Raw genomic sequence first — 27,266 nt, 5'->3', positions numbered from 1 at the left:
AAATAGTTTTTGCTGCTTTGTTATTACACAGGTAGTTGCTTCCTTCAGCTAAAGCCTGGAGTATTCTATTTGTTTTATGCATATTGGGTTTGGTTCTATTACTTGGCAGGAGATTATACTCCCCTGAGTCAGCTGTGTTCATTGGTCAGAATAAATTCCAGCATCTGACACCAATTCCATTAATCACAGACAAGCCTGAATAAGTGTAAGATAATAGAAAGAAAAAAATATCTGGTGAATGGTGAACATTGTCTATGTATGTATGCTATTCAGTAATATGGTAGAAGAGATCTGAGATTTTTTTTGAGTTCAAGATATATGAAACTGTCTGTCAAAAAGGATAAAGTCCTCTTACATGAAATACTTTAATTCAGGCAAAAGGTGTATGAACCAAGTAAATCTCCACCCTGAAAGAACTTAAATTTCCATGTGAAGCCATCTTTATTTCCTTCTTTATTTACAAATAATTGGCCACTTAGAATGAGTGTGTGGACATTTCATGATTGACAATATCAATGCAGCCCAAACCCTGATTTCTATGATTAAAAATTCTAATTTAAAATCACTTTCTCAATAAATAATAGAATATTACAACACAAAGTCTAACAATTTAGAAGCTGCTCTACACAACGTGCAGCTGTAGTCCCTTTGAAGAAAATGACTTTTTATCATTACACACATACATTTATGTTTATATTATGGCCCACTGAAGGGCAGATGATTAGACTGAAATCTATGTGATGCTCCTTCTACTACTTATTGAATAGCGTGTAGGGTTACAATCATTTGTTTACACTCCAGAGTTTTTCAACTATTTCATTTTTTTTTTTTCCAATTAGGACTTAAGGAATGTGCTGGGACAAAGTTGGCTTCAGTGATCAGGTTGTTTCGAGTCTTAGAATTCAAACTTCAATTCTAAAATTTTATCAACAAAACACTGTGACCAAAAAATCACTTTAAATCAAATATTGAAACACAACAGCATATAAAGATGGTATAACCTAAGATACTTTTATTTCATTATATTTTCAATATCTTTATGCATTATAACAACAGAAATGTAACCTATTCACATCGCCATTTGTTCCATTATGCAATTTGAAGCAACATACATGGTTTCCTTTTCTTTTTATGAACAGATATTTAGACATTTCACACTTTGTAAAACCACGTCTACAATCTCCAATTCCATTCTTCTGAGAGGCAAAATTTTACAATTATTATCGAAGGCAGAGTTCTCTTTTTTAAACACCTTAAGTTTACTTATTAATTAGCATAGTAGCATATATTTCAGATTCTTAGAATATGGAGCTAGAGGGTGCTGTTTCATACTAGGAAACCAACTATGTTGGTTTTTGTACATATTGTACAGTATGTTCAAATATAGATACTGAAGACCTCTGCAAAATTTTAATCAAAATCCCCTTTCAGTTTGTTAAATAATTTCTTGGGAGGACCACTGAAAGAGATAAGTGTCCTCATGGTGAAATCATGAATCTCTTCCAAATTATTAATTCTTATAAAGGCAGTTCTGATTATGTTGATCCAAGTAATGGAGTGGTGGAAGGTTGGGTAAAGGCAAAGTTTTAGTTTTAGTTTCCCCAAATGCTGTCTCACTTGATTTAGGAGGACTTGGAAATACCCAGGAATTGTCTTCTAGAGAATTTCTGCCATAAGAACTGTGTTCCTGAAAGCATGTACCATCATTAGGAATGGATCTCTCATTGTCTGTCCATGATTGGAGGACTGCTTTCTCTGATAAAACCTTTACATCTCCTGGTAAAGGGGAAGATGCGGTATGACAAAGAGCTTTGCCATTTGGTGAGAGAGGGGGATGTCTTGTGTACGTTGCAGTAAAATTCATCAAGTGCAGTTTTGTGCTGTCTCTTCCAAGGTCTTCACTGCATCCTACAGGGGCACAGGCTAAAAAGAAAACAAGACTAAATGTCAGTTTTCATGACATTTGTGATCATAAAATTTGGTAACACTTCACTAATTTGAATTCTAGAACTGGTGATGAAATTAAGATTTCCAAGTTAGTGTGATCATTGAGGCACTGTGACTAGGAGATAAATGACAGATGATCTGAGTTTTAATCCTGGATCAGCAATTTACTGTGACTTTAGATATTTGTCTCTTAGCTGCTCCTGATGTCTCTTTCCTTGTCTGCAGAATGGATATAGAATTCCTGTCCCAACTATGTCATAGAGCTTTTAAAAGATGAAGAACTACATATTTTTAAAAGTTGGAAACTAATACAGTTAAAATACAAATAAAGATCCTGTTCTTGGCTCTTACTGTGGCTGGAGAAGGGTTGCAGACTGTTCACATGGCAGTGGGGACTGAGACAGTTCTTAAGTTTTAGCAACATATTAGTTAAATATAATATTCCTTTGCTCAAACTCTTTGTCCACAGGCAGTCCAAAAGCAAATTTTTCAGAAATAATTGCATTTTTAATTGGTGAGACCCAAATGAAGTTTTTATATATCAAAGGCTTTTATGGATAAAGCAGTTTAAATAAAATTTGTAAAATCTTGTTTCTTGTAAAACACAGCAAATGTTAATGCTACTGTGGTCACAATATAGGTAAAGTAAAAAAAAAAAAAAAAAAAAGCCAAAAAAAAAAAAGTTTTGTACAAATGCAATGGCCTAGAAAAAGACTACTTAAAAGCTATTATTTCACCACAGCCAGCACATTGGTAATACAGGTTTCTCCTCTCCCTCTAGCTCAGCCTACCAGTGTGGAAAGGTAAATTTATCCTTAGCTCAAGAAGGATGGCCAAGTGTAACTAAGGCTTGACTTCATGTAATTTTAGAAGAAACAGATTGAACGGCATTATAAAATAAGCTCACTGTTTTTCCTGGGAGGGTGGATACGGATGGAGGAGAACTGGAAGTGTAGTGTTTGGCTTTGGAAAAAAGGTGATACAAAGGTCAGGAGAAAGGTGGTTCTAGTCTCATCTCTGTACTCCTCAAAGCAATGAGTTCTGTGTAAGGAGTGGTGACCTTGAGCCTGCCACTGTCATAGGAAATGTGCTAGAAAACTTATGTTCCAAAGCACTGAAAAATACCTTATTAATCAGCTAGGAAGGAACACAAGGATGAGCCATGTCCAAGTATGAAAAGAGCATTGCTCCTTTATTATTCTTTGGTAGTTCTATTTATCATGTAAACAAAGCTACATTGAAAACTCAATGCAGAATTACTCTGTGAGTCCCTTTATAGAGAGATCTTATTTGTACATTCAACCTTTGGTCTCATATATAACTGGGACCACTGGAAAACTCAAGGACAAAGAACCAAAAATTAAGCTGGACTTGCTAAAACACCATACTATTTTCCCTGACTTATATGTAACCAACTCTCTAAAAATGAAGAGGAGTTCTAAATTCAATTTTCCTTCCCAAAATTTAACATTTTTCCTCACTAATAAACACTCCTGAGGAGAACTATTTATGACACAATCCTCGTGTCCTCTTTAAGACAATGTGAAATATAAATAAGTAATTTTAAACTAGATGGTGATTATTTTTTATAAAAAGTTCTATCTCATTTTTAAAAATAAATTTTAGGGCATTCAAATTTATATCACACAGCTTTTCAGAAATATACCTGTTATGTAATACTAGGTACAAATGTACTAATTTTTCTCTAAGGTATAAAAATAGCTTTGGCGAAAGTAGCTACTACTAGTTAACACAAAAATCAAAAAGTTCAGTCAGTCAAGCAGTTAAATATGAAAGGCAAAGCAATGAAAATTTTTGTTTGGTTGAAGGGCATAAGGGGAGAGCACCTAGTTTTCGTTGTAATCAGCTATATCCTTTATGGAAAGAAAAGCTTATAAGAAATGCAAAAACCCAAATAATCAAAGTTTGTTTTCTTTTTCAAAACAACCTAAAAAGCTAGGTGTTTGGTGTATTCTGTAGCACTGGAATGAATATTTGCTTTTGGTGTCTTTTTTTTTTTTAAAAATATATGAAGTAGCTGTGGTAAAAGGTCAACTAGAGCAAACTTAACACCTCAGTCTTATACACATAAGCAACACTTGGCTGAGAAAAGCCACAAGGGGAAAAGAATACAGTACTGAAGAAAAAACACATCAGCAACACCTTTATGTGTGAAGTTGACCAGTATGAGACTGAAGCCAAAGCAGAGAATGGGTAGGCTGCGAACGTACTATATATACTTTGGCTTATCAATCTCTCATTTGATGAGATTTTGATAAGATATGACAGCTAGTTGCTCTTCAGGCAGTTTGGCTGGAATCAGTGGTTTCCGGTAAACAGTGACTTGCCTTTCTTGATTGCAGTTGAGGTTTTCAGTTTTCTTAGTAGTTCAGCTTGTACTTGAGTCACCAGATGTAAATTAGACATTTCTCTCTTCAGTTCCCAGTATGCATGCTGCATATTATCACTGAAATAAATTATTTTACAAAAAGTTAATACTCATCATTCTTTTTTACAGACAAAAGGGAATAACTTTAGAAATATGCAGATCAAGTTTCTGCTCCAATTAGTTTTGAGATGATGTAAACTGAATAAAACAATTGAAAGACATTTAGGGCATTAATAAGTGAAAAGATCTTGAAAGAATAACACTGTCCATCTGATACGTAGCAATTAACTATTATATTAAATGGTATAATAAAAATATTATAACTGATGAGAACTTCTTGCAGAGTCTCAGAACTGAGATTTTATTTTAGGCTATAATGTGCAGCTATTAATTAATAAGTAGTAAGAAATACATTATTTGCAAATCTGATTAAGAGTAAAGTTACATTCATTCAAATATGGATCAATTTGTATTTATCTTTTGATTGTTTTGACACTGTGAATTGAAATGATGTATCAACTGCTGAATATATATCCAAGTCCACATTAAAATAAAATTTAGGTTTCATGCATTACATTCTTTATGTTTGACTGGGCTGTCTCATAATGTTGGTTCTAAACCAATGTGACATGACAGCACAAGACATGAAGAGCCAGATGATTTCCTGGTAAGGAAAAAGAAGCTAGAGAGGGAGGATTATATGAAACAGAAATAGAAACTTCAAAAATGCCTCTCCTATTTTTATAATTAAAAGTATTTTACCTCAATTATCTAAGAAATTATAATTAGTGATTTTAAATCTAATTTTTATCCATTTTGTTTCCATTAAACATTCATATTCAGACATTCATGATTTTCTGTTTTTGCTTTTTAATTGCCAACTAAATGAAATTAAAATCTTCAGCACATATTCTCATTTTGTTGTAAAGGAATATCACAAAATATTAAATGTAGGACTAAATCTTATAACATTAAAAAAAATTATTACCTCTTAGATACTAGTGTAATTTTAGTAGTACAGAAATCAAACTAGACAAACATGTCACCTTATGCTTCAATTTTTGTGTTACCATAAACAAACTTCAAAAGGATAACATTTTTGAAATCTAATATCTCAAATTACAGAAGTAATATAGTTTATATTTAATATATAATATATAAAATTTAATTATTTTGAATTATGTAAGGTGAAATACCTTTTTGTCAATAAACTTTACACTGCTTTTAAGAAAAATCTGCTTTAGTCTGTTGTAAACATCATTTGTTAAGTTGTAGTATATTAGAAATCACAGAGCTTTTTGCAAGTTTTTAATAGGTGTCAAATAGTTCACAAAATTAGCCATGTCTACTTCACCAAAAAACATCTGAGTTGTTTGCTACAATGAATGTTTCACATAGGAACCTGTCTTAAGTGTGAAGAGAGTTGTTGGTTTCTTGGTACAATTCTAGGCATTCAGTATGCTTTCCGAAGAGTTACTCACATTATATAGCAGTTAAGTGTAAACACTGAACATGTGCTAATTCATTCATTCAGTCATGGTATGAATAATACAGCTTAAAAATAGTTTATAATTGGAGTGAGACAGTAAATCAGTGCCTGTTTTAGAGAAAAGAAGAGCAAATACTGAAGACAGTTCTGAGTACTAAAATACACAGCTAGGCATGGAAATAAGAGAAACAATTCTAATAACGGTGTTTACAGTGCCTAATACAAACTTTTCAGTTCAATTTAATGAAGACTGCTTAAAACTTAGGTTTAGTTAAAAACTAGGTCACTGAGTTTAATACACACGTAGTCTTGTTTTTTGCTCTTAATGTAACCTGAATTTAAAACTACAGATAGACAAATCTAAAATTATTACTAAGTATAGCTCTCCCTCTTGTGGATAACAAAATAACTGCAGTTAGTGTTTCGCACTTTACAGTTAATATTAAAGTGCTATAATCTTCAAAGTGTGTAAAAAATTATTTTAAATTCTATCTACTTGAACAAAATGTTTAAACCATTATTTAAATGATATTGGAAAAGGCAAGTTGTCATCCCTAATTTTTAGCAGGCTTCCAATTAAACCTCTTATCTAGGTATTTCAAAGACAATGTATAGATTGTGACCTTCCTATCCTCACTGCAGTTCCCCAACTGGGAGTATAAAGTTTAGTTTTGCTTTAAATGCCACATAAGCAAAATGCTAGTAATATATATATAGTTGTCTATAAAGAACTTATACAACTACTTAAAATATTGAAATGTAACACTGAAGCTTCTCAAATGAGAACTCTAAAAACAGATAAAGCACAAATAATGATGGCTGAGCACTTACTATATGCTAGGCACTTCACCTACATTGTCACACCAACTTGGTAAAGTGAGTAACCTCATTTTACACATGAGGAAATGGGTTGAGAAGTCTACTCCAGTCTGCCATGTTGCTGTTCAAAGCTGTCTTTCACTTACCCGGTCTAATGACTGATCACTGCCCTTTTGGACTAACATTTTTGATATCATCATAAATTACCAAGCACCTACAATATGCTGACTGCCAACACAATCTTCTAAGTTTTATACTTCTCAGTATAAAGCTTCACATCTCTGACTTTTAAGTGAAACCTGCTTGTCCACAACTGAAGGAGGGAGTACATGTCCTGCTTACAAAGTTTAACAGCTAAAAGCCCAGCTTTCTTAATTGACACTATATATGGAACTCGTTAATACAGAAATAACTATTCCTTGTGTAAGAAAAATCCACTTACTTGAGTTTCTACTTCAGCCATACATATTCTTCTTTAGCATTTGAAAATTTACTGAACTATTACATCCTCCATCACAGTAGAATTAAACTATGGGATATTCTTAGCCAAGAGTTATAGACTTAAAAGTGTGTATTTTGACAACTGTGGTTCCCCCCAAACAAGTGGCTCTCATTTTTTATTGCAAGGCACAGCAAGAATCATTTTACACTGCAACCCAAAGAAAACAAGTTCTAAGGAACCATACTTACCCTTATTGTGTGTAATGCACTCTGGTATTGGTATGTTCTGACTTATTCCATATTTTTATAATGCTTATTATAACTAATAAAATTTCACAGCACTAAGGAAACACAGAAGAGCTTGAAAAACACTAATCTTTTTTTTTCTAAACCTGGAATTTGCATTTTAGGAAGTCATCTGTAACACAGTTCCACAATATAAGTTTATAGATGATGAGTAAAAGAAGTACAGTGACTCCCTATCCAGATCTGGTTTAAAAACTGAAGCCATCAACCTAAAGCTCAAAACAGGACACTGGCAAGACATGGTTAAATTTCTGATAGGGCTATTATTGTTAAACGATGTTTTATACAAGGAGTATCATATAAAAGGCCTCCAGTAATTAAAAGCTTCACTCTATCTTAGAGAAACAGTATACTACCTCATTTGCCTGGCAATATGATGGAAGAAATACAAAAAAGGAGAGTTCCAAAAAAGCAAGTTATCCAAATAACTGAAAAATATTCCTTAAAAATATCTAAACCTTTAGTTAATGGTTTAATGGTAATATCCCTATGTACTTTCTCCAATATGGTAAACTAATCTGTCATCTGAATTGTTCCTCTTACAAGTGGATAAAGTAACTTACAAAGATTAACAAAACACAAGAACATAAACTGCAAACAGGCAGAAATGATGAGGCAAAAAATACAAAACAAAACAAAATGCAGTGGAGAATGAGGTTAACATAAAAATGCATGATAAAAGTTGACCAACAGTAGGCCACAAATTTGGTTGTAAGTTTTCTAGTACATAACCAGAAGAGAGAAACCTAATCAGTTTTGCAGTTCACATTGTCTACCTGATACAAATGCAAACCAATTTGCAAAAAACCACAAGTGTATATGAGCACTAAGAGAGCCACTGGAATAATTACACAATTCTTTACATACATACTGTTGGTATGGCTTTAACACAAAATAACTTTTAAACTGAATTTAAGGCAATTATTTCTAAAAACTGTCCTCTGAATTGATACTGAGCTTTAAAGAATTGCGAGACTATACTCTGGAGCCACAATTATAGCTTTGCAGCCTTGAAAACAGAATCATCTCCTTGGGACTACAACTTTCCCCAAATCCTGGCACAGAGATTTTTCAATATTTTGTTAGTTATCTGATGCCTTCAAACAGGTATTTTTTGGGGGAGTCAGGTTTTCAAGAAATTCTTAGTGGATATGATCCAAATTATGTAATCTCCCATGAATGGAAGCAGAAATTCCATTCTATATCACATGCTTCAAATGTACTATTTATATAGCCCCTGTATTTGATCTCTTTTGATGATATTTATTCATTCTCTACTTTCTAAACTGATTAGAAGTGGCTTATAAAAAGGACAATACAGAAAAATAAGGGGAAACCTAGGTTGACAGGAGAAAAGAAGGTAACTGACAAGATAATTTTAAGAAATAGTTTACATGGACACTATACTAGACACATTTTTCAAAAAAAGAAAAAGTTTCCTTGCAGTAAACTTAGATAAAATTCGAAGGCATAATTGAAGTACTGTTCAAATGGCAGAGTTAAATATCAACAGCTGTACTGCCAGCTCACAAAGCCGAATAAAACAGTTACTGCTGGCACTTTATAGAAAAAGTCTGCCAACCCCTGATCTAGAAGAGTGGCTGTATGTCATTTCCTCAAATTGTTTTTCCTAATTGATCATTTCTCTAAAGCAGGTTTTTGATAGAAATTGGCCTGATACAATTCACATTATTTACTTAGGTCAGTAAACTTTGGAAGCCAAATGATAAAACAATGAAGTCAGATCATTACTTTTTATTGGATGGAGGGTAACAATGTAGAGAGGCTATCTTAACATAGTAGAAGCAACAATTACTAGATAGCTTAAAACACAGAACTGGGCCGGGCGCGGTGGCTCACGCTTGTAATCCCAGCACTTTGGGAGGCCGAGGCGGGCGGATCACGAGGTCAGGAGATCGAGACCACGGTGAAACCCCGTCTCTACTAAAAAATACAAAAAATTAGCCGGGCGCGGTGGCGGGCGCCTGTAGTCCCAGCTACTCGGAGGCTGAGGCAGGAGAATGGCGTGAACCCGGGAGGCGGAGCTTGCAGTGAGCGGAGATTGCGCCACTGCACTCCAGCCCGGGCGACAGAGCGAGACTCTGTCTCAAAAAAAAAAAAAAAAAAAACAAAAAAAAACCACAGAACTGAAGTTACTTAAGTAAAAATGATACGTATTTGAGGAAAAAGGGTTGAAAAAGTATATGAACTCTGATGGCTACTTCTATTCTTATGCGAAGAGGGAACAGTCCTCAAAATTCATGCTATCCCATGATTGCGCCACTGCACTCCAGGCTGCGCTACAGATACTCTGTCTCAAAAAACAAAAAACAAAAAAAATAAATTTCATGCTATCCCAAAGACTAACAATGGCCAAGTAAGCTCTTAAGACAAAGGAATGTTATTATATATAGATAACGAATAATTCTTCATGTACAAATTCAGTATTACAGAATACTTCCACATAGCTAGTTCCCTAAAATCATACCTAAAACATTACTAAATGTTCAGAAAGTTTAAGGCATCCTATTTTTGTACTACTTAAATTCAAAGCTGTTATTAACAATTAAATTTTATTTTACAAATATATTGTGATCAGAGGTTACATTCAGTATCCAAACAATATCCATTTTTTGGTTTTAAGGTTAAGTCATAAAAGAAATACAAGGACCTACACAAAGTGATTTATGGAAGTAGACAACGTATTGTTCTAGTGCTGAAGAGTGGTCATACCTTGAAATGCTTAGTTTTTGGAGATCTCTGCTCTTCAGATTGTCTTCCTGATACAGATCCTGTCATTTGTTTAAAAAAAAGAAGTTTAAAAGTTGTAATTTTTACAATTTATTCTCAGCTCTTTATTACCAGAGACATGTTCAGGTTTTACAGAATATATTTGTAAGTGCAAAGAATAAAATTAGATTTTATACTCAATTTTAGTGAAATATCTCCAATCTATAACAAATATCTCAATCACTTCCAATGGTTTAAAGTATTAATGCTTTAATTTTCTTTAAAAGAATAAAATTGCTCTCATTCTGTAAAAGACCTTGTAATCTTACAAAATATATTTCTAAAGATACCAATCTGAAGTCTATATTCAAAAAAGTATTACACATTTATCACATTTCTGTTTACTTATGGTACGGCTGAATGAATTCTATGGGAAAATGGAAGTTTTTTTGGTATTTTACTTTTTCGTAGTAGTACCAAAAACACACCAGAATTTTAACAGGTTACTGTTGTAAAACATCAGCATACATTTCCTCCTTCCACATGGATTAAAAATGACCTGGCGAGGACATCACAAAGTCCCTATATGCTTTTAAATTTAGTTGATTTAGGTTGCAGATATGACAGAAAGAACCTTCAGAAGCTATTTTTAAATGACTTAGTATGTTTGAGACAACTCTAACACACTTGTTTGCAATGCATTCTCATTTAAGGATCTGTAACAAATGAAAATGATTATCACAGGTACTAATTCTCCTGGCAGATGTGGCCAGTATAAGCTCAGAATATAAATTTTAATTTTATTATCTTACTAATACAATCTAAATTATATAATTTGCAGTGAAACATTAAAAAGCAACACAAGGACTTCATGAGTACTCTGAACTTGAGAATAAAATGTGAAAAATACCTAATCTTATAGGAGTTAAAACATTTCTAGATTTCTGATTTTAAAACTCTTAACAGTTAAGTTAAATCTTAGGGAGGCCTAAGGAGAGGGGAAACAGAACTGGCCCACAGGTCCAGGAGGTTTGACCATTAACCAGACACATATCCTTGGACATTGTTTTTCCTGTGCCTTATAGGAAATAATGGAATCTGATCAGATCACTTTTAGTACCTTTGTATCATCAATTAAAATTGTTTTTAAAAGTTAGTATATACTTATGCATATACATTCATTGAAAACCTTCCTCATTTTTAAAGCCAACAATATAAAAAAATTGACAGTTTGAGTGGGAAAATGTTTTTCCAACTACTATCTAACAATTCAGACTCTAATGTACATCAGCAGTAAGCTCATACAGACTGTATCTAGTATTCAAAGACCCTTTTGTTGGCTAGTAATAGATCACCTATGTCCTAAAGGTGGTAATGGATCTGTTCCCCAACTAGTGCCACATGATGTGGGAGTTTCATATAAGGTGAGGCCCATGGCTATAAAATCTTGGGAAATAATGTTCAAGTTATATAGGTTTCTATACTACAGCAGAACCTTTAATATAGTACAGTACACTGTGAATCTCTAACTGGGCTACTGTTATTAGGGGCTTTAGACGTCTTCTAAACCAACTTAATTTTACTGATCCAGTATCTCTTTTACTTCTTTGGCCCTAGAGTCTGTATTTCTCATAGGATCAACGGTTCTGAATATAAATGGCTGGAATATTAGGGGACACAGAAAGTCTAAAAGGCCCATAGTGGAACTGCCCCTGAAACCTCACTAACATGAAATACTAATGAATTGAGTTCCCTCACTAAATATTTAAAAACAAACAAACAAACAAAAACACTATTATATCCATGTAGGATGCTATTACATACTTCAGAAGGTTTTATAAAATGCTTCACTGAAAGTATCATCTTAAAAAAAATTTTTTTAATATGGCTAGAGTAATGTGAGCTACAGTAATATGGCTAGAGTATTGTGAACATAAATTTCTCTATTTGGCTTCCTCTCAGATTCCTGTATCCAAGAGGACTCTGATCAGCAACATCACCGAAACAAGATTTGAAAGTATGCATCAAGATTTCAACTTGGAACACTTGATAAACTGTTACTTCCACTCTTCCTTTTCTTTGTTCATTTCTTTTAGTTGTCAGTGAGCCCTTTTTAACTTCACAGCCTCACCCTACCCCTAATAAATGCCTGTGAAGCTGTGGGCCATGTTATAAATATTTCTTTTTCAATATTCCTCTCTTAGCTCATCTTCAACTGTTAAAAGTTTCCTGTCTCTCAGATTTAATTTAGTCATCAGTTAAAGAAAGTGATTTCTTCTACCTCTAGAAGTCTGTTTCTGTGATTTGGTTACTTATGACAGATGAATTTAAACTAAAAGCAAATTTATTCCCTAGCACCATCTAGTGGAAAAGAATAACTAAAATGCTAAGAATAGAAATTTCAATACACATAAATACCTAAAAGTACTGTCCTTCTGGATTACTCTAATCAAATTTTTTAAAAAAGCATTTACCTACTGAACATACTATATAATGGCCACTATGATAACTGGCTGTGATCAATATATTAAGTCTTGTGAGCATGATAGTAATGTTTGATCAGGAGAATAAAACTGTGTCCCCTAATATTCCAGCCATTTATATTCAGAACAGTTGATCCTGTGAGAAATACAGACTCTTGGGCCAAAGAAGTAAAAGAGATACTGGATCAGTAAATGAAGTTGGTATACAAGACGTCTAAAGTCCCTAATAACTGCTTTATATACACTAATTTAACCTTCATGAAAAAAGGTATTTAATGTCTACTTTACAGAAAATAACTTCCCAAAAGTAAAATGGTGTTCCTAATGTTACAGTTAATAAGCAACACCAAAATTATGAGCTAAGTTTCCGATTCCAAGGTACTGCTTGCTACGTTACAACAAAATATCCAGCACATATAAAGGCTATCAAATTATTTCCTTTCAAACAGAATATAAATAATGACAATTATAATTCAGAACTTCAAGGTGCATATCTTTTCCTGTAAACCCATCTTTTGAAAAGAGGCTTCTCAGTGGTGAAGCCTCTGTGGAACCATCCTGTGGAACAGGATGCTGAGTCTTTGAAGGAATTGTGGTGTGTGGCCACAAGCTCAAAGCTGGGAGAATCAACTTTATAAGTAGGAAAAAAAACACTTTGACTCTAAGGGAGTTGACAGTAATTTTTGTAGTGTTTCCCTTTTATCAGGGATGGGGGTGCCAAAGTGAGTTCTCATTGCTCAGTTAAGAGGAATTCATTTGGCCAAAGACAAGGCAGAGTGCTATATTATTCTCAATGTCTGGCTCATTCTTATCGAGTGGTCACCTCTCATAAAAACTACATTACAGAAGAAAGAAGTATCAGTTCCATCTAAGAACACTTGAGATTCAGGGCAGAATCTGGAAAGCAGTCAGGAAGTATGGGATGGAGTTCCCCTTTCAGGTGGTGGCATCCTAGAGGAACAAGAAGTAAGAAACAATTCCTCAATAGTGTTAGAATGTTTTGGCAGGAACATGGTTGAGTGGAGAAACAATTATATAACTGGTTATACCTTAGTTTGAGACACATGAATGCATAAAATGGCTATTTGCACCAGACTACTAAGCTTTTCAATTTCTTGTAATAATTACTTAAAATCTGCATTTGGTGCATTGCTCTCACACTACCTTGCTTCTTTATCATTTTTTCTTTTAATCTCAGCACCGTCATGATGTCTAAAAACATAGATCCAAGCTTGTTAGAACCTGATGTAAAATACTGGGCAAACAGACTCTTGGTGAGGACCTAAGAGGCAGCTTGTTTTAGTGGTTGACTTCAGACTAAACACACTTCAGCAATTTGGCAGGTTTTTGTTATTTTTTTCCAATTCTTGAATTCTCAGATATTTGCTGGTAGTTAAAAATGCCCCCAAAGTATTAGTCTTTTGAAAATAAGTAAGCTCTGTCATGTTTTGTTTGTTGGTTGTGTTTTTTTGTTGTTGTTTTAATTATAAAAATCGAGTTGTCCCTTATGATAGCTAAATTAATGAAACTATTAAGTAAAATAATATAGGACTTAAAACCTGAGTTCTCTTTAAACTTTACAGAGAAAAAAATAAGGAAATTGAAGGAAAGAGAGTCTTAAAGAACAGTTATAATAAACTAATAAGCTTACTAAAAATCAACCTTTTAAAAAACAAAATTGTATAATTTTGTGACAGACTAAAAGTATATGGCATGTCAAATTTTAGCAGAAATGCTTAAAGAGGTAGATAAACAAGAATTTTTTAAGGAATAGAACATTCTCTAAGTAATTACAATTTATTTTAACTCTATGGTTTAATACAATCTTAGTTATAAATCCTACATATGATACACAAAGAATACTGAATTTCTCAATTTAATAATTCTGTAATACCGTTTGTTTGGCTTTCTGTAGTTCTATTTTGAGATCGCTACATTCTTTTCTCATCAGTTCCAGCTCTTGTTCCAAACCATGGATCTTCAGGTCACAGCTCAACTTTTCCACCTCCCAGTTTGATGAAGGTGGATTTAAATTCCTCATCACTACAAAAAGCACGGACACTGAAATTGTTATCTTTTCCTTCTACATTGACTGCAATTCTTAAAAATAGGTTATTCTGGTAAAATGTAGATAATAGAAAAACTAACACAAAACATATATGATCAATAGTTTTTTAAAAACAGTAATTATTAATACTTTCAAATATCTATGCTAAGGAGAATAAGAAATCTAGCAATCTTGTTTTAGAATTTCTAAAGACACCTACGCTAAAATAAGCATATGCTAAAATTGCAGACAGATCAATATTCTGCATAAGGTTAAAACAGTGACAAAAATAATAAACTGAATAAACTGAGGCTCAGCTAATCATTCCATCTAGTCCTCTCAGAGAGTATGAAGTTTGACCAACAAGCTCAGAGCATGATGTCAAAACAATTTATCCTTAAACATTCCACTGCAGAAACTCAATACAACTGGATACTGCTTTATTCTTTAAATTAGTACCTCAGTCTCTCTAGCTACAAAAAGCTCCAACTAGCTATGCTAAGAGATTGCATCTCAATCTCCTATCAGAAGGTCTCTCAGAGGCCCACTCTTAGCTTGTCTCATCAAAATGAATATTCATGGGAACAGGCTATTTATCCATATGCCCCAGATCCAACTTTCCACCCCAACATTTCATCTGCACCTTGTAACAACCTTCAGAAAGAAAAAGAAATTTTAACAACTTCACAGCAGTGTGTTTAACTGTGGGCAAGATGTTCAGTAAGAAAGAGAAGCCAGGACAACCAGTGGGCTAGATGATTTCACTTCTACTTCTTGCTTCAGGGCTTCTACTCTTTTCCTCTTCTGCTTCATCACAACCTAGACCTGAATAAAAACCATCACATTTTCTCTAGGAAAAGTGCAATATATAGCTAAGGAAAAGTTAAAGGAAGTTGATATTATGTGAAGGTAGAACAGAGAAATTAACATAAACCTAAAAATTAAAAAATAAGTTAAGGTCTTAGCATATGGATACGGAAAACTGTTGATATTACAAATAAATGGAAAAATATGTTAATTCTGTTAGAATATTTATAACAAGTAACTGGCATACCCTGCTGAGTTTCCACCTCTGTCCTCAGCTGGAGGAGTTCTACTTCTTTAGATTGTAGCTGCTCATTCAATACTTTCAAAGATTCAGAGTTGTCTTTATTCTAGTTAAATAGGGAAAATGCCAAATTACATTCAATAAAATCTACACATTGGTATTATATTGTAATTTTCAGGAAGATATTGAAAAAAACACATTCTTGTCTTTAAAAGCAAGGTGACAAAATGAACTCGGTTTCTCAGAAATCTCTTTTTTTCTTTTTCTAATTTAGGACATCATTATTCACTGGCTTAAAAAAAAAAAAAGACTAAATCTACCATGTCATAGTTTTTCAAAATAAGTCAGTGGTGTTAGATGTATTTAAGTCCTAAACATCATTACATCTAAATATTTTACATAAAAATAAGTTAAAATATTACTAAAATTTCCATTTTGCCTTGAACATGTATACAAAATTTTAATTACTAAATGTAAATATTTAACTTACTTCTAATTTTAAACCTCTTGAAGGAGAAAATTCATTTCCAAAATACAGATGTCATTCTTTTCAAATCAACTTACCATTTTGTCCAGTTTGCTCTTCAAATTATCTCTATCAATGCAAACCTCTCGATATGCATGATAGGCCTTATTTACTTGTTCTCGTCCCACGGAATTTGTTTCTTCATCAAATCGAGCTATTAGCTAATGGTATGAAATTAGAAGAGAAAGCTTAAGAGAATATTCTATAGATAAAAAATAAGTCAGTGTTCTGATGGCTCCATATCTTACTTCAATCATTGTAATAAGGGGATAAAGCCTGGATTCATTAGGTGAGTATTTCATTTCCACAAATTAATCTTTACATAGAAAGCAAAAATGTGTAGAATATTTTTTGAAGCTTTCTATGCTTTTACATAATCAGTATTTTATAATTCATGGTATCTGTTTTATAACATTAAATCATCATAACTACAACAGAGTATAGATGTGATACACACTGCTTAGATGTTTTTTAAATTAAAAGTATCTAATTTCTATAATCATAAAAAGCAGCACCTTAGGGCATACTTGACTTTTTTTTTTTCGAGACTGAGCTTCGCTCTCATCACTCCGGCTGGAGTGCAATGGGGCGATCTCAGCTCACTGCAACCTCTGTCTCCCAGGTTGAAGTGATTGTCCTGCCTCAGCTTCCGAGGAGCTGGGATTATAGGCGCACCACCTCGCCCTGCTAATTTTTCTATTTTTAGTAGAGACAGGGTTTCACCATGTTGGCCAGCCTGGTCTTGGACTCCTGACCTCAGGCAATCCACCCACCTAGCCTCCCAAAGTGCTGGAATTACAGGTGTGAGCCACCGTGCCCAGCCAAGGCATACTTGACTTTTTAAGAAATAGAAGTGTGTGTTAATTCGTTAAATCCTTTATATTACAGGATAGGAATTAATAGGATTGTTGGTCATGAAGTACAGAAATATTTCCAATGTTAACTATACATAAAATCCCATTTTTCTACTAAACTTTAAAATAAAGCTATGTGCTCCAAAATGTTACCTTCTCTCACTGTATCCCAATATGTTACAAATTTACATAATCAACAGTAAAGTAAATATAATTCATATGAATACAAATAAATTATAATTATTTTACAACCGACTCCTTTCCTATTACTTCCCACCAAAAATGAATCAAACTCTACCAAGCCCCATCTTCAAGTTTTTTTTATATAGGATAATTCATTTCCTTGGATAATTAATTTCTATTACACAGGACAATGCATTCTTTACCTTTTGTGGTAGCTGTTCTTTGTAGGATAAAAATGCTCTTATCTGAGCTGAAAAAATAGAAACTAAGCTAAGTTAAAACTTTAAAACTCAAAAATAAAAGGATGACTGAATAATATTCCTCATACATAAAGCCAAGTAGATTGGTGCTTTATATTGAATCAGCTACCTTACTTATATATTCTGTAACAGTTAGGTGTGTCACAATTATACATGGAAAGGTAAACAGAAAACATTATTTTATCAATTAAAACCATTATTCCTATTACGTGTTAAGAGAAAGAATGTTGAAGTAAAGATTTCAGCCCTGGTAAAGATATTATTAAACCTATTGGACAATGTTCCAGAAGCTTCTTCCTTTGACATTTAATTTCCTTTGTTGGTAAATCTTTTTTTTTTTTTTTTTTTTGCCCAGATTTGAAAACTCTGAATAAAATACATGCAGCTATGGAGGTAAGTAAACCTGAAAATGAAAGAAAAATATTTGGAATATAACTCCAAGTTGTTAAATCCTCTCCTACAAATATTTACCAAGTACATGGTATGTGAAACACAGGATAAGTATAATGCCCAGAGTTTTCAGATTAGCAGTGAGTTATTCTTGGAAATTTAGTACAATCATGGAAGACAGGACAAAAAATATTCAAAATTTCAAATATTTTGAATTATTCCTTATGTCACAAATGCAATGAAGGTAAAAGATAAAAATTACCTTTTCTTCCAAAAATCTTACTCTCTTCTTTAACAAAGAGTTCTCTTTCTCTGAATCCTTAAGTCGTTTTTTGATGTCTTCATATGCAGTGACAAGAGCAAAATGGGAAGCAACAGATTCATCTCCTGAATATATTGAAACTGGAGTCACTGTATCTCTCTTACGGGCTTTCTCATGATTCAGAATACAGATATCATCTTCTACCAGTGCATCCATGACAGCTGTTTAAAAGAAAAAAAAAAAATGAGTGACAAATGTCTCACTGAATAAGTGAAAAGGAAAAAAAGTTATATTTAAGAATAATGTAAATACTAGGACAAGGTTTAAAAACCAGACTGCCTGGGTTGTATTCTAAACTCTACCATTTAATGTCTGACTTTGGGCAAGTTGCTTAACCTCTATGCCTCAGTTTCCTTATTTATAAAGTACAAGAAATAATAGCAAATACCTCATAGAGTCTTAAGAATATTAAATGATATCTATAAACCACTTAAAACCATAATTATTAGTACGTTCTATAAAAATCTGAAATATCAGTTTCATTAAAACAATCAAAATTTTTTAAAATACTTCATCCCCAAATATTTATTCTCCTAACATTTCCACTTAGATCTATTAGTAGCAAGTTTTATAGCTTCTCAATTTATAAGTTTTCAAAAATTCTTTGAGTACAATTCAACATATTAATATTATAGAAGTTTTAATGCGTACTCTATCTTTCCATACCAGTAATTGGTTATGTTTGTTGTATATTTAGAAGACAAATTAATTAACATTTGAGTGTCCAATATGTCCCACTATCATGCACTACATTCTTTTAATATTACCTCTTTTAATTATCTGAACAATTCTATGAAATATGTATCATCTATATTTTACAGGTAGGTCTTAGAAAGTTGAATTAGCCCTGTTAAATCTAGAAGAATGTTAATCTCTGTGAGAGCAGAGGCTATGTCTGTTTTGCCCATCATTGTGTCCCCAACTCATCACTGTGTAGAAGTTGCTCAATAAATATTGATTACTGAATGAAGAGTGGGTAGAGTAGGATTCAAATCAAACTGTGACTCCAAAACCTAAGAGAAGAGGCTAGTTACCTTCATTGTTTAACGAAAAACTGACTTGCTCTGAACATCTACTTTTGCTGTTAGGTCCAGCATTACTTCTCTGAGAGTTAGGTTCCTGAAAAACATGATGGAAGGAGAAACTGTGGCTAAAACCTTTTAAGACCTCCTGGGAGAAACAGAATAAGAGGGACTTTAGATCATGCAAGAGAACCTAAAACGTCCTTTTAAATATTTTTTAGTTTAAAATAAAAAACTGAATATAGCATTCTAAATAAAGATTATCAATTGAATTTCATGTATCTTAGGTCAGTAATTATTACTAGAAAGTGAGTTTTTAACTATCCCTTGCTTGAAATAAAATTTGGTTACTTACTAATATCAGTCACTGTTCAAGAACATTATAGATGAAGAAAGTGAGGTAGGAGGAATTTAAGTATTTTTTCCAAAGTAACATAGTAAGTGGAGAGTTGAGATGTAAACATAGGCAATTTAACTACAGCCATGTTTCCAACCCGTGTTTCACTATGCCTGCTTTCTTCCAAAATGTCTAATCTCCCTCCTTGTGTCAACTAATCCCTTTAACATTTCTTTTGCCTTATTTCAGACCACATGAATACCAACAAAAGGTTTTGTGTTTTTCTGGGTCTGGTCTTATGTCATTATATTTTTGCTTTTCTAATAGTACAATTAAAAATTTCCAATTGTTGTCAACTAAAGCAACAGTTGGGAGCATCTAAGCAATTTGTATCTAGGATTACAAGAAAGGCAGGTTAAAATAAATGTGTATAATACAAGTCTTGAGTAGGTAAAACCTGCCATCCAGTCAATCTTCATTAACATCAATTTAACATTTTCTAACCATACAGGACAACTCCCACTCTTAAGGTACAATCTTTCCCAGTTTTTCAATAAAGTCCAAGAACAAGAATAGACTATGCTATCTACAGTATACCAAAAAAGTGGCAGATTCTCAGAACCATAATTAACTCATGCTGCTTCTGATGCAAGCTGCATTTTCTCCTAATGATGAAAAGTTTAAGTTTTCTTCCTCTAAAAGAGTTTACTTTTCAGTCTCCAGATTCAATGATATTCCAAAATAAGAGCAAACATCATTCCAGTCATGCTACTGCTAGCTGAAACTCTCATTATTTCCTTTCAAAAGAAAAGTACAGGTTATTCTCATATTGCAAACTGAAAGTATGCATATATATCTTCATATAAGACTCTTACACACACACACACACACACACACACACACACACACACACACACACACACTCCCCTTAAAAGTAGAGCAAGTAAAATAATCATAGATGGCTAGGTAAGTGGTAGAATGCAGCCTGGTTTAAGGAGAGGTAAAATTGTGCCCATAGTAGACATTTGACTTAGATAATTTAATACTCAACCCAATGGGCAGGATTTATTTGATGTGGATTTTTTCTAAAGACAGCTGAAAACAAGAAATAACATAAACTGCTCTACGAAGTCAAAAACAGATATCCTGCAGTTTGTGTATTTTAAGGATTAGGGCTCATGCACTTCTGTTTTACACAAAGTTCTAACTAGCTCAGCTGTGATTTACTTGTTCATTTTTATCATGAAACAATCATTTACACAGCAAGGAAAACCCAGAGTGAGAGGCAGAGTTGTGCAGAAAAATTATTATTATACCATAAACGTAGGTAATAAATTTGAAACAACAGAATGCTATGGGGGGTCTGAGGGATAGGGAGAAAAAGTGGTTTTCAAAGAAGATACCACAAAAGAGCAAATGTCTCTTAAGACTGTATTCTTATGTGAAAAGGATGGTTATTTTCATTGTACTGTACTTATTGTACTTACACCTTTACAGTTTGCTAACTTCCAGCAGGGCAACAAGTTCAAAGATCTAAGTGTGGGGAGAAAGGTTGAGAAGAGGAGTGGCAGGAGATGAGATTAAAAAGGCAGGATGGAGACAAACTGAGATGGTCCTTCCGGGTAGAGGCACTGTGGATTTTGGTGCTTATTCTGCTGAATTTTAAAAACACAGGCCGGGACATGATTAAAGGGTGTGAATACTTACAGTATTTTTTTTTTTTTTTTTAATTCACAACCAGATAAACTACTTAGCATTATGCTAAATGTTTACAAACATGATCCCATTTAATTCTCAAGACTACCCTATGAGGTACAAAATCTTATCAAACCCATCTCACAGATGAGAAAACTGGGACCTGGAAAGGTAAAGAAGCTTAGCTAGGATCACATCATTAGTATAAACCAGGACTTGGATTTTAGAGCCTGAGCTATTAATATTTTCCCCTCTCCAATGAATCTTTTACAAAACCTTACACTCCTACAAAACTAGGAACCCCTCAGAAGGCTTACGAAAGTACCTTACATGGAAGAGGGTATATTGATACAATAATGTCACATTTTATAGAACACGATAGCTGGTCGTTTTTAAGACAATATGAGTAGTCAGACTGGTTTATCTATTGATATGCTACCTTTTTATTTATAAATCAAAAGTTGCATGTATGTTGTCTCTGTAAGAAAACAATGGCATAAAAGGATTTTTTCAAGTTTTATACCATTATTCTATATATTTATTCTATATACTATAAACATTACTTGGAATACGATGAAAAGCAGCATCAAATTGCTTATCTGTCCTAAAACTTATGTAAGAAATAGCCATATATTAAAACATACAATGTGCTAGCACCACATATATGTATCAACTTTTATTAAGTTTTAAAATAACTGTCATTTAAATTTGTTATAAAATGGAAAATTAAAATTTTAATTACTATCCCTGCAAAAATCAATATGAAATCACAAGCATGAGAATATTAATACTTATCATATTAGTCTGTACAAACCAGACTTCTGGAGAGTAAAAACTACAGGGCCAGGGAAAATGAGATCTTAGAAAGGAAACAATACAAGGCAGATATCCCATTATATTTATTAATATAATGAAAGGAAAACCGTTAGCAAAGTAACAAAGTAGGCTATGTGTTGCCTTTTGTTTTATTGCTATGCAAGCATCCTTTATAAAATGTATTTCAACAGAGAAGTAAAGGGTGCTATGGTAATCAGTCTCATAATCAGTTTTATACACTTTTGTTGCGATGAAACAGGGGTGTGTGTGTATCCAAATCAGCTGACCCATGAAGTCTGATTTTCTAGATAAATGGTAAAAGTGTAACTGGCTATTATTCTATTTGACAAACTAGACCAAGCTAGTTATACCGTTTAACATTTGAAGAAACTTAACATTATATTGAGTCTTATTTATCATAATTTAAATGCTCTTAAAATAATAAATCTTTGTTCTCATTAATCTTTAAAAAATAAGTGCCGTGAGCAGAATATTGTTATCAAAAATTAAAATTACCAAAGACTAGATAGTATTTTAAATAGTCTAGCAGAAATTGAACTTTCAAAACTTCAAAACACTGTCTAAAGACAAGCTTAAGTGGACTTCTCTCAGTGATGAAAATCAGTAATAAATGTATTCCACAGGGACATTCCATAAATAAATTTTGCTTTTCCAAGGGCATTCTAAGAAGCTGGAGATGACTGAAAGCAGTGTTTGACAAACTAAGGTGTGGACCACTGCCTTAGAATTCCGCCACGTTCTGTTAAAAAATACTGATTCCTAGCTTCCACTGCAGATCTACGCAAATCAGAATATCTGGGGTGAAAAACTGCAAAATGTACTCTGAATAAGCACCCAGGTGATTTTAAGTCATATTCCAATTTGAGAACCACTCATCTGAGAGAACAAAGCCAAGCAGTTACCAAGTAATTTACAGAATTCCAATTCTAACTAGTATCCTTGAACATTTGTGGGCACCGTTAGTTCTATGTTATGAATTAGTGAACACCCTTTAGATTTTATTTTTAATATTATAGAAAGTAATTTCACATTCATCATCTCATCACAATATAGTGGGGTGTTAAATAAAGCATATTTATAGGCAAATATATCTATATGTAGTCCTGCAAACATTTTATATATTTGGCAATTAAACTTTGTTTCTCCTTACAGGTTTACTTAAATATAAAAAGCGAATTAGAAAATATTGAGGTAAACACTATTGACAATTATTTTTGAGAACAATGAAATTCCCAAGAATGATAAAGGAGAAAGGGCACAATTTGTCAGATAAAGTAGGCAGAAATAAGAACAGTAGTACCTGAAGCTTGGGGAGAAACACAGGGAAAAAAAAGATTCAAATATTATTAGAATTATTTTAGAAGATCTTAAATTTCAGTCTTCATCATTGCAATCAACACCAAGAGAACTCTCAGTTGTTCATATGCTACGTATGTCAAAGTTTGGGATACTAGGAAACATATCTGCTGATATCAGACTGGTCTTTTTTCTAGGAATAAATATGATTATCCTGTCATATTTCATCACCTTTATACCTGCCATTTTCGTATTTCATCATCTTTATTTCTGCCATTTATTGATCACTTACCATATGCCAGTCATTAGTGCTTCCACATGCATTTTTCTACCACTTAGCTAAGTACTGTTATGAACAAAGTCTTAGAAAAGTTAAATACCTTACCTATAGCTACACAGCTAATCAGTGGCAAAGGTGAGATGTGAACCTAAGTAAGCTGTCAGAAGTCTATGGTCTTAATACAACATTCAGAGAGGCAATACAAAAGGGATTCTGGTTACCTAAGAAGAATATGGACAAGGCATAACTATGTCAAAAAGAACACTTGCCCAGGATTCAGAAACACAGATTCTAGTCTAGGATTTGCAACCCTGATTATAGTTTAGTTCGCTTTACCTCTCTAGATCAAAATTTTCCCACCTACATAGAACGATAGGGTTAGACTACATCACTAAGATGCCGCCTTACTAAACTGTGAAGGCAAAAGTTTAATACAAATACAGAATAATGGCAACCTAAACAGAGAGAAGGGAATTCACATTTATGCCAGGAACTGCATAAAAGGTATGGTACGCACATTATCTCAAGTCTACACCAAACTTGGCAAGGTATTAGCACCATGATAAATGAGGAAACTGAGGCTCAAAGAGGTGAGGTAAATTGCCTGTATTCACCACAGCAGTATGTGACAAAACTGAAGTTTGAATCAAGGTGGTAGGCTCTTTATTCGATATTGCCTCCTGAAGTAAATCATATTTAGAATTTTCACCACCTTTCTACCTCTGAAAAGTTAGGATATTCCCGAACCTATTTCGTACAATCAGTCAAAATACTATGGGGCAAGGATTAAGTCTTACGAAGACGAACAGACCAACGCTTATTCTCCTTTCTCAATTTGTAAAATAGCCTAACTAGTTTATAAAGAAAGGTCATCAAGTACCTCTTTTCAAGACATCATCTCTTAATCTGTGTACATTAGCAATAAAATGCCCTGTAATTCAATAAATGTCCAAAAATGTACTCAGCATTAGATATACAATATGAAGAAAAACTCCAGTTCCATTTTTATGACTCTCACTGAGTTATCCAACAAACTGCGTTAGTTCAGAAATCAGTTTGTATTGCACAGAATCAAGACACTTCCAGAGTTAGCACAGGTATGAAGAGCGGTCTACTTCTTTTCATTCCTTTCATACAGTAATACCTCTAATGCAACTGAGTATCTACCATACATTCAATGTTACTGGTGTTATTGAAAATTATTTTCTAACAGTGATAAGACAACTATACTTGCACTCTGAATATAAGTGCCATAAAAAAGAAAAAAGATTGGTTCTATTACTTCATGGATTATAAAAAAACTTCAGCATTTTGCTTAATAATAATGACAAGGTTCTGCATTGGTAATTAATACTAGCCAAGCGTTTATGGTATACCAAGCAGTGTGCTTCACCTTTTAGAGAAACTATCTCATTTGTTCTTCATAAGCATTCAGTAAATCTATGTAATACCTCTGAGGCTGTAAAGAATCTCCTCAGATCACAGGTGGAGAAATTGAGACATGAAAACATTAGAAAGTAGGGGAGCCAGAAATGAAAATCAGGCAGCTGACTCCAGAGTCACATAACTCTTAGAAACTATGCTTTGGTGCCTTAGAGTATGTATTACCCCCATTTCAGAGATAAGGAAAATGAGGAAAAAGTATAGCCTCTTACCCATTGTCAAGTAAGTGGAAAAATCAGCATTCAGATACTGGTGTTCTGACCTAATCCAGTGTCATTTCCCATTATGTTATGCTGTCTCTTTAATATTAAAACCTATTTGCGTAAGATGTCTCGCTAACAAACAATATCACATTAAAATTTGGAAATATTCTGTAAAGCATGCACTGTTCTCAATTTACAGATGATGGAATGATCACAAGATTGGGCAATTAGATATGGCGTTTTTAGAGAAATGAAATTGTGCCTTGAGATCTTGCTCAATCCAATTTGAAATTCCAATCTAAAACCCAAAATGTCTTCTATACTTAAGGAGCAAGGGCCAATTTTAATCCTGGTACGTCTGTCTTTGATCACCTTAGCAAATTTCCATCACCTCTTGGAGCAACTGATGGTTTGATTTGTATTAGAGTTTTCGTGGGTATTTTATCTCGCCTTCGAATATTGGGGTTTCTTGTGTGTAGAGGGTGTTAGCCTACCTTGCACGTAGCAGTAGTTACTCAACAAACAGCTGCAGGCTGGAATGAATACCGTATACAGGTTAGACATTGGAGAAACGACGAATACCTGTTAGCCCTCGATCAAGTGCAGGGGGTCGATATTCACCACTCAGATGCCCCAGGGAGTACCGTCCTAGCCAATGTCCCTGTTTTCTTTCCGATAATTTGTATCGGAAAGAAGCATTTAGCAGTCTCAATGAATGAAAAAAAAACTGAAGGCGCCCCAGTAAGAGTACGGAAAGAAAAGGAGTAATTAGAGAAGTGAATGACCAAGAAGGGCCTGGACAGCTGGGAGTGAGGGTGACAGGGGAAAGGGTGTGGACAGCTGGGTGTGGGGGTGACTGGGGAAAGGGATGCCCAGGAGTGGGCCGCTCCCTAGTCAAAGGAGGGGGCGCACGAGGGAGTGAGAAAAAAATGACGTGTCTCTTTGGAGCAGCAACAGCAAAGGAGGTTGGCCGCGACACTGCCCGCATCCCTATCCTCCACCCGGCCCTGGCAGGTCACTCACCCAGAAGCCGGGCTACGTAAGGCCGCCCCCAAGGCCGCCGAGTTTCGATTCCTTAGTGTTTGGAAACAAACCGGGTGACCGAAAACAAACCGGGTCGCCAGGGGTCACCAAGGGCTTCCGGTTTCTTCGAAGACACCGCTGCTTCCACAGCGAAGGGAGCTGCTCCGGGTGCGTCGCGGAGGGAGTCCCATTTCCTCTGACTGGGCAAGAGCCCTGGACGTTCTGGAAGGACGGAAGAGCGGAGGCAGGAGGGGCCGAGCCGAGGCAGGAGGGGCCGGGCCGACGCGGGAGAAGGCCCGTTACCCAGCAATACGCGCGCGAGACCCAGGCCCGCCGTCGGGACCAGCACGGGCCAGAGGGAGGGGAAGCACTCTGGAAAGTGATTGGAAGTGTGGATCAGCTCTCAGCCGGAAAGGGGCTGCCGCCGTCCGCGGGCTCGGCGCCAGGGCCGCGCGAGGAAACCGGAAGTCAGGCCCGAGGGAGCTGGGAGGGCGTTAGCGAAGGCAGGTTCGGTCGTGGGGGTGGGGAAGTGCAGGAGTGGCGCGCGGGGTACTACATGTCCCGTGAGCCTCCGCGGCGGGACGGGGCGCGGCCGCGCGACGCCAGGAGGCGGAGGCGAAGGCGGAGTGGAGATGGGTAAGAGCGTTACCAGCCACCTTGTCTGTTAGGCCGAGGGACCCCTTCAGGGGCGCTCTCTAGTGCGTCTTTTTCACTCAGTGTCCTTTTGGGGGGTACCTGGGCCGTGTGGTGCGTGCTGGCTCGGCTCAGTAGCGCTCTTACAGGCTTACGAGCTGACGTGGCTGGGAACTGGGAAGTCTGTTAGAAGCCGTTCCTCTGTAGCCTCTGTTTTCTAAACTAGTTGCAAGCCCTCAGGCGATCACTTGAGGCACAAGCTC

At 34.8% G+C, this 27,266-nt stretch overlaps 3 protein-coding genes across 11 annotated transcripts in view; 2 read left to right on the top strand and 1 right to left on the bottom strand.

The window, feature by feature from the left end:
- CMC1 (C-X9-C motif containing 1) overlaps positions 1-27,266 on the top strand; it is a 112,165-nt gene that overhangs the window by 81,354 nt on the left and 3,545 nt on the right. For both annotated transcript variants that reach the window (XR_010120272.1, XR_010120277.1), the window contains 2 exons: positions 12,084-12,138; positions 17,878-17,915. The gene's annotated coding sequence lies outside the window, so the exon portion shown is untranslated. The remainder of the gene's footprint in view (positions 1-12,083; positions 12,139-17,877; positions 17,916-27,266) is intronic.
- On the bottom strand, positions 987-26,964 carry AZI2 (5-azacytidine induced 2). 6 transcript variants are annotated; one of them, XM_063637052.1, is made up of 10 exons: positions 26,371-26,898; positions 25,842-25,880; positions 19,269-19,353; positions 18,175-18,395; positions 16,264-16,386; positions 15,706-15,805; positions 14,499-14,647; positions 10,125-10,183; positions 4,296-4,414; positions 987-1,923 (listed from the first exon to the last, which is right to left on the bottom strand). In XM_063637052.1, the coding sequence occupies exons 4-10, from the start codon at positions 18,388-18,390 to the stop codon at positions 1,511-1,513; spliced, it is 1,179 nt and encodes a 392-aa protein (XP_063493122.1). In that variant the 5' UTR covers positions 18,391-18,395; positions 19,269-19,353; positions 25,842-25,880; positions 26,371-26,898; the 3' UTR covers positions 987-1,510. The 6 variants fall into 6 exon arrangements, with proteins under 6 accessions (XP_063493122.1, XP_055140848.1, XP_055140858.1 ...); XM_055284873.2 differs by lacking the exon at positions 25,842-25,880 and having other exon boundaries at positions 26,371-26,964; XM_063637057.1 differs by lacking the exons at positions 987-1,923; positions 4,296-4,414 and adding an exon at positions 9,132-9,702 and having other exon boundaries at positions 26,371-26,846.
- Positions 26,927-27,266, top strand: part of RBMS3 (RNA binding motif single stranded interacting protein 3) — a 1,708,877-nt gene continuing 1,708,537 nt past the window's right edge. For all 3 annotated transcript variants that reach the window (XM_055284824.2, XM_055284864.2, XM_055284860.2), the window contains exon 1: positions 26,927-27,006. In XM_055284824.2, coding sequence (XP_055140799.2) covers positions 26,927-27,006 — 80 coding nt within the window. The remainder of the gene's footprint in view (positions 27,007-27,266) is intronic.

The sequence above is a fragment of the Symphalangus syndactylus genome, chromosome 1 (genome assembly GCF_028878055.3).
Source record: "Symphalangus syndactylus isolate Jambi chromosome 1, NHGRI_mSymSyn1-v2.1_pri, whole genome shotgun sequence".
NCBI lineage: Eukaryota > Metazoa > Chordata > Mammalia > Primates > Hylobatidae > Symphalangus > Symphalangus syndactylus.
Note: the sequence above shows the minus strand (reverse complement) of the source record. Positions and strands in the feature narration are given on the sequence as shown.

Bases quoted from the DNA above. Each gene is read 5' to 3' on its own strand.
- AZI2 (XM_055284873.2), bottom strand. From the start codon at position 18,390: ATGGATGCACTGGTAGAAGATGATATCTGTATTCTGAATCATGAGAAA. The intron at 16,387-18,174 runs GTAATTTTTATC...TCATACCATTAG, and splicing joins TAAGATTTTTGGAAGAAAAG to CTAATAGCTCGATTTGATGA. The intron at 1,924-4,295 runs GCAAGTCACTGT...TTTTCTTTTTAG, and splicing joins CTCAACTGCAATCAAGAAAG to CCTGTGCCCCTGTAGGATGC.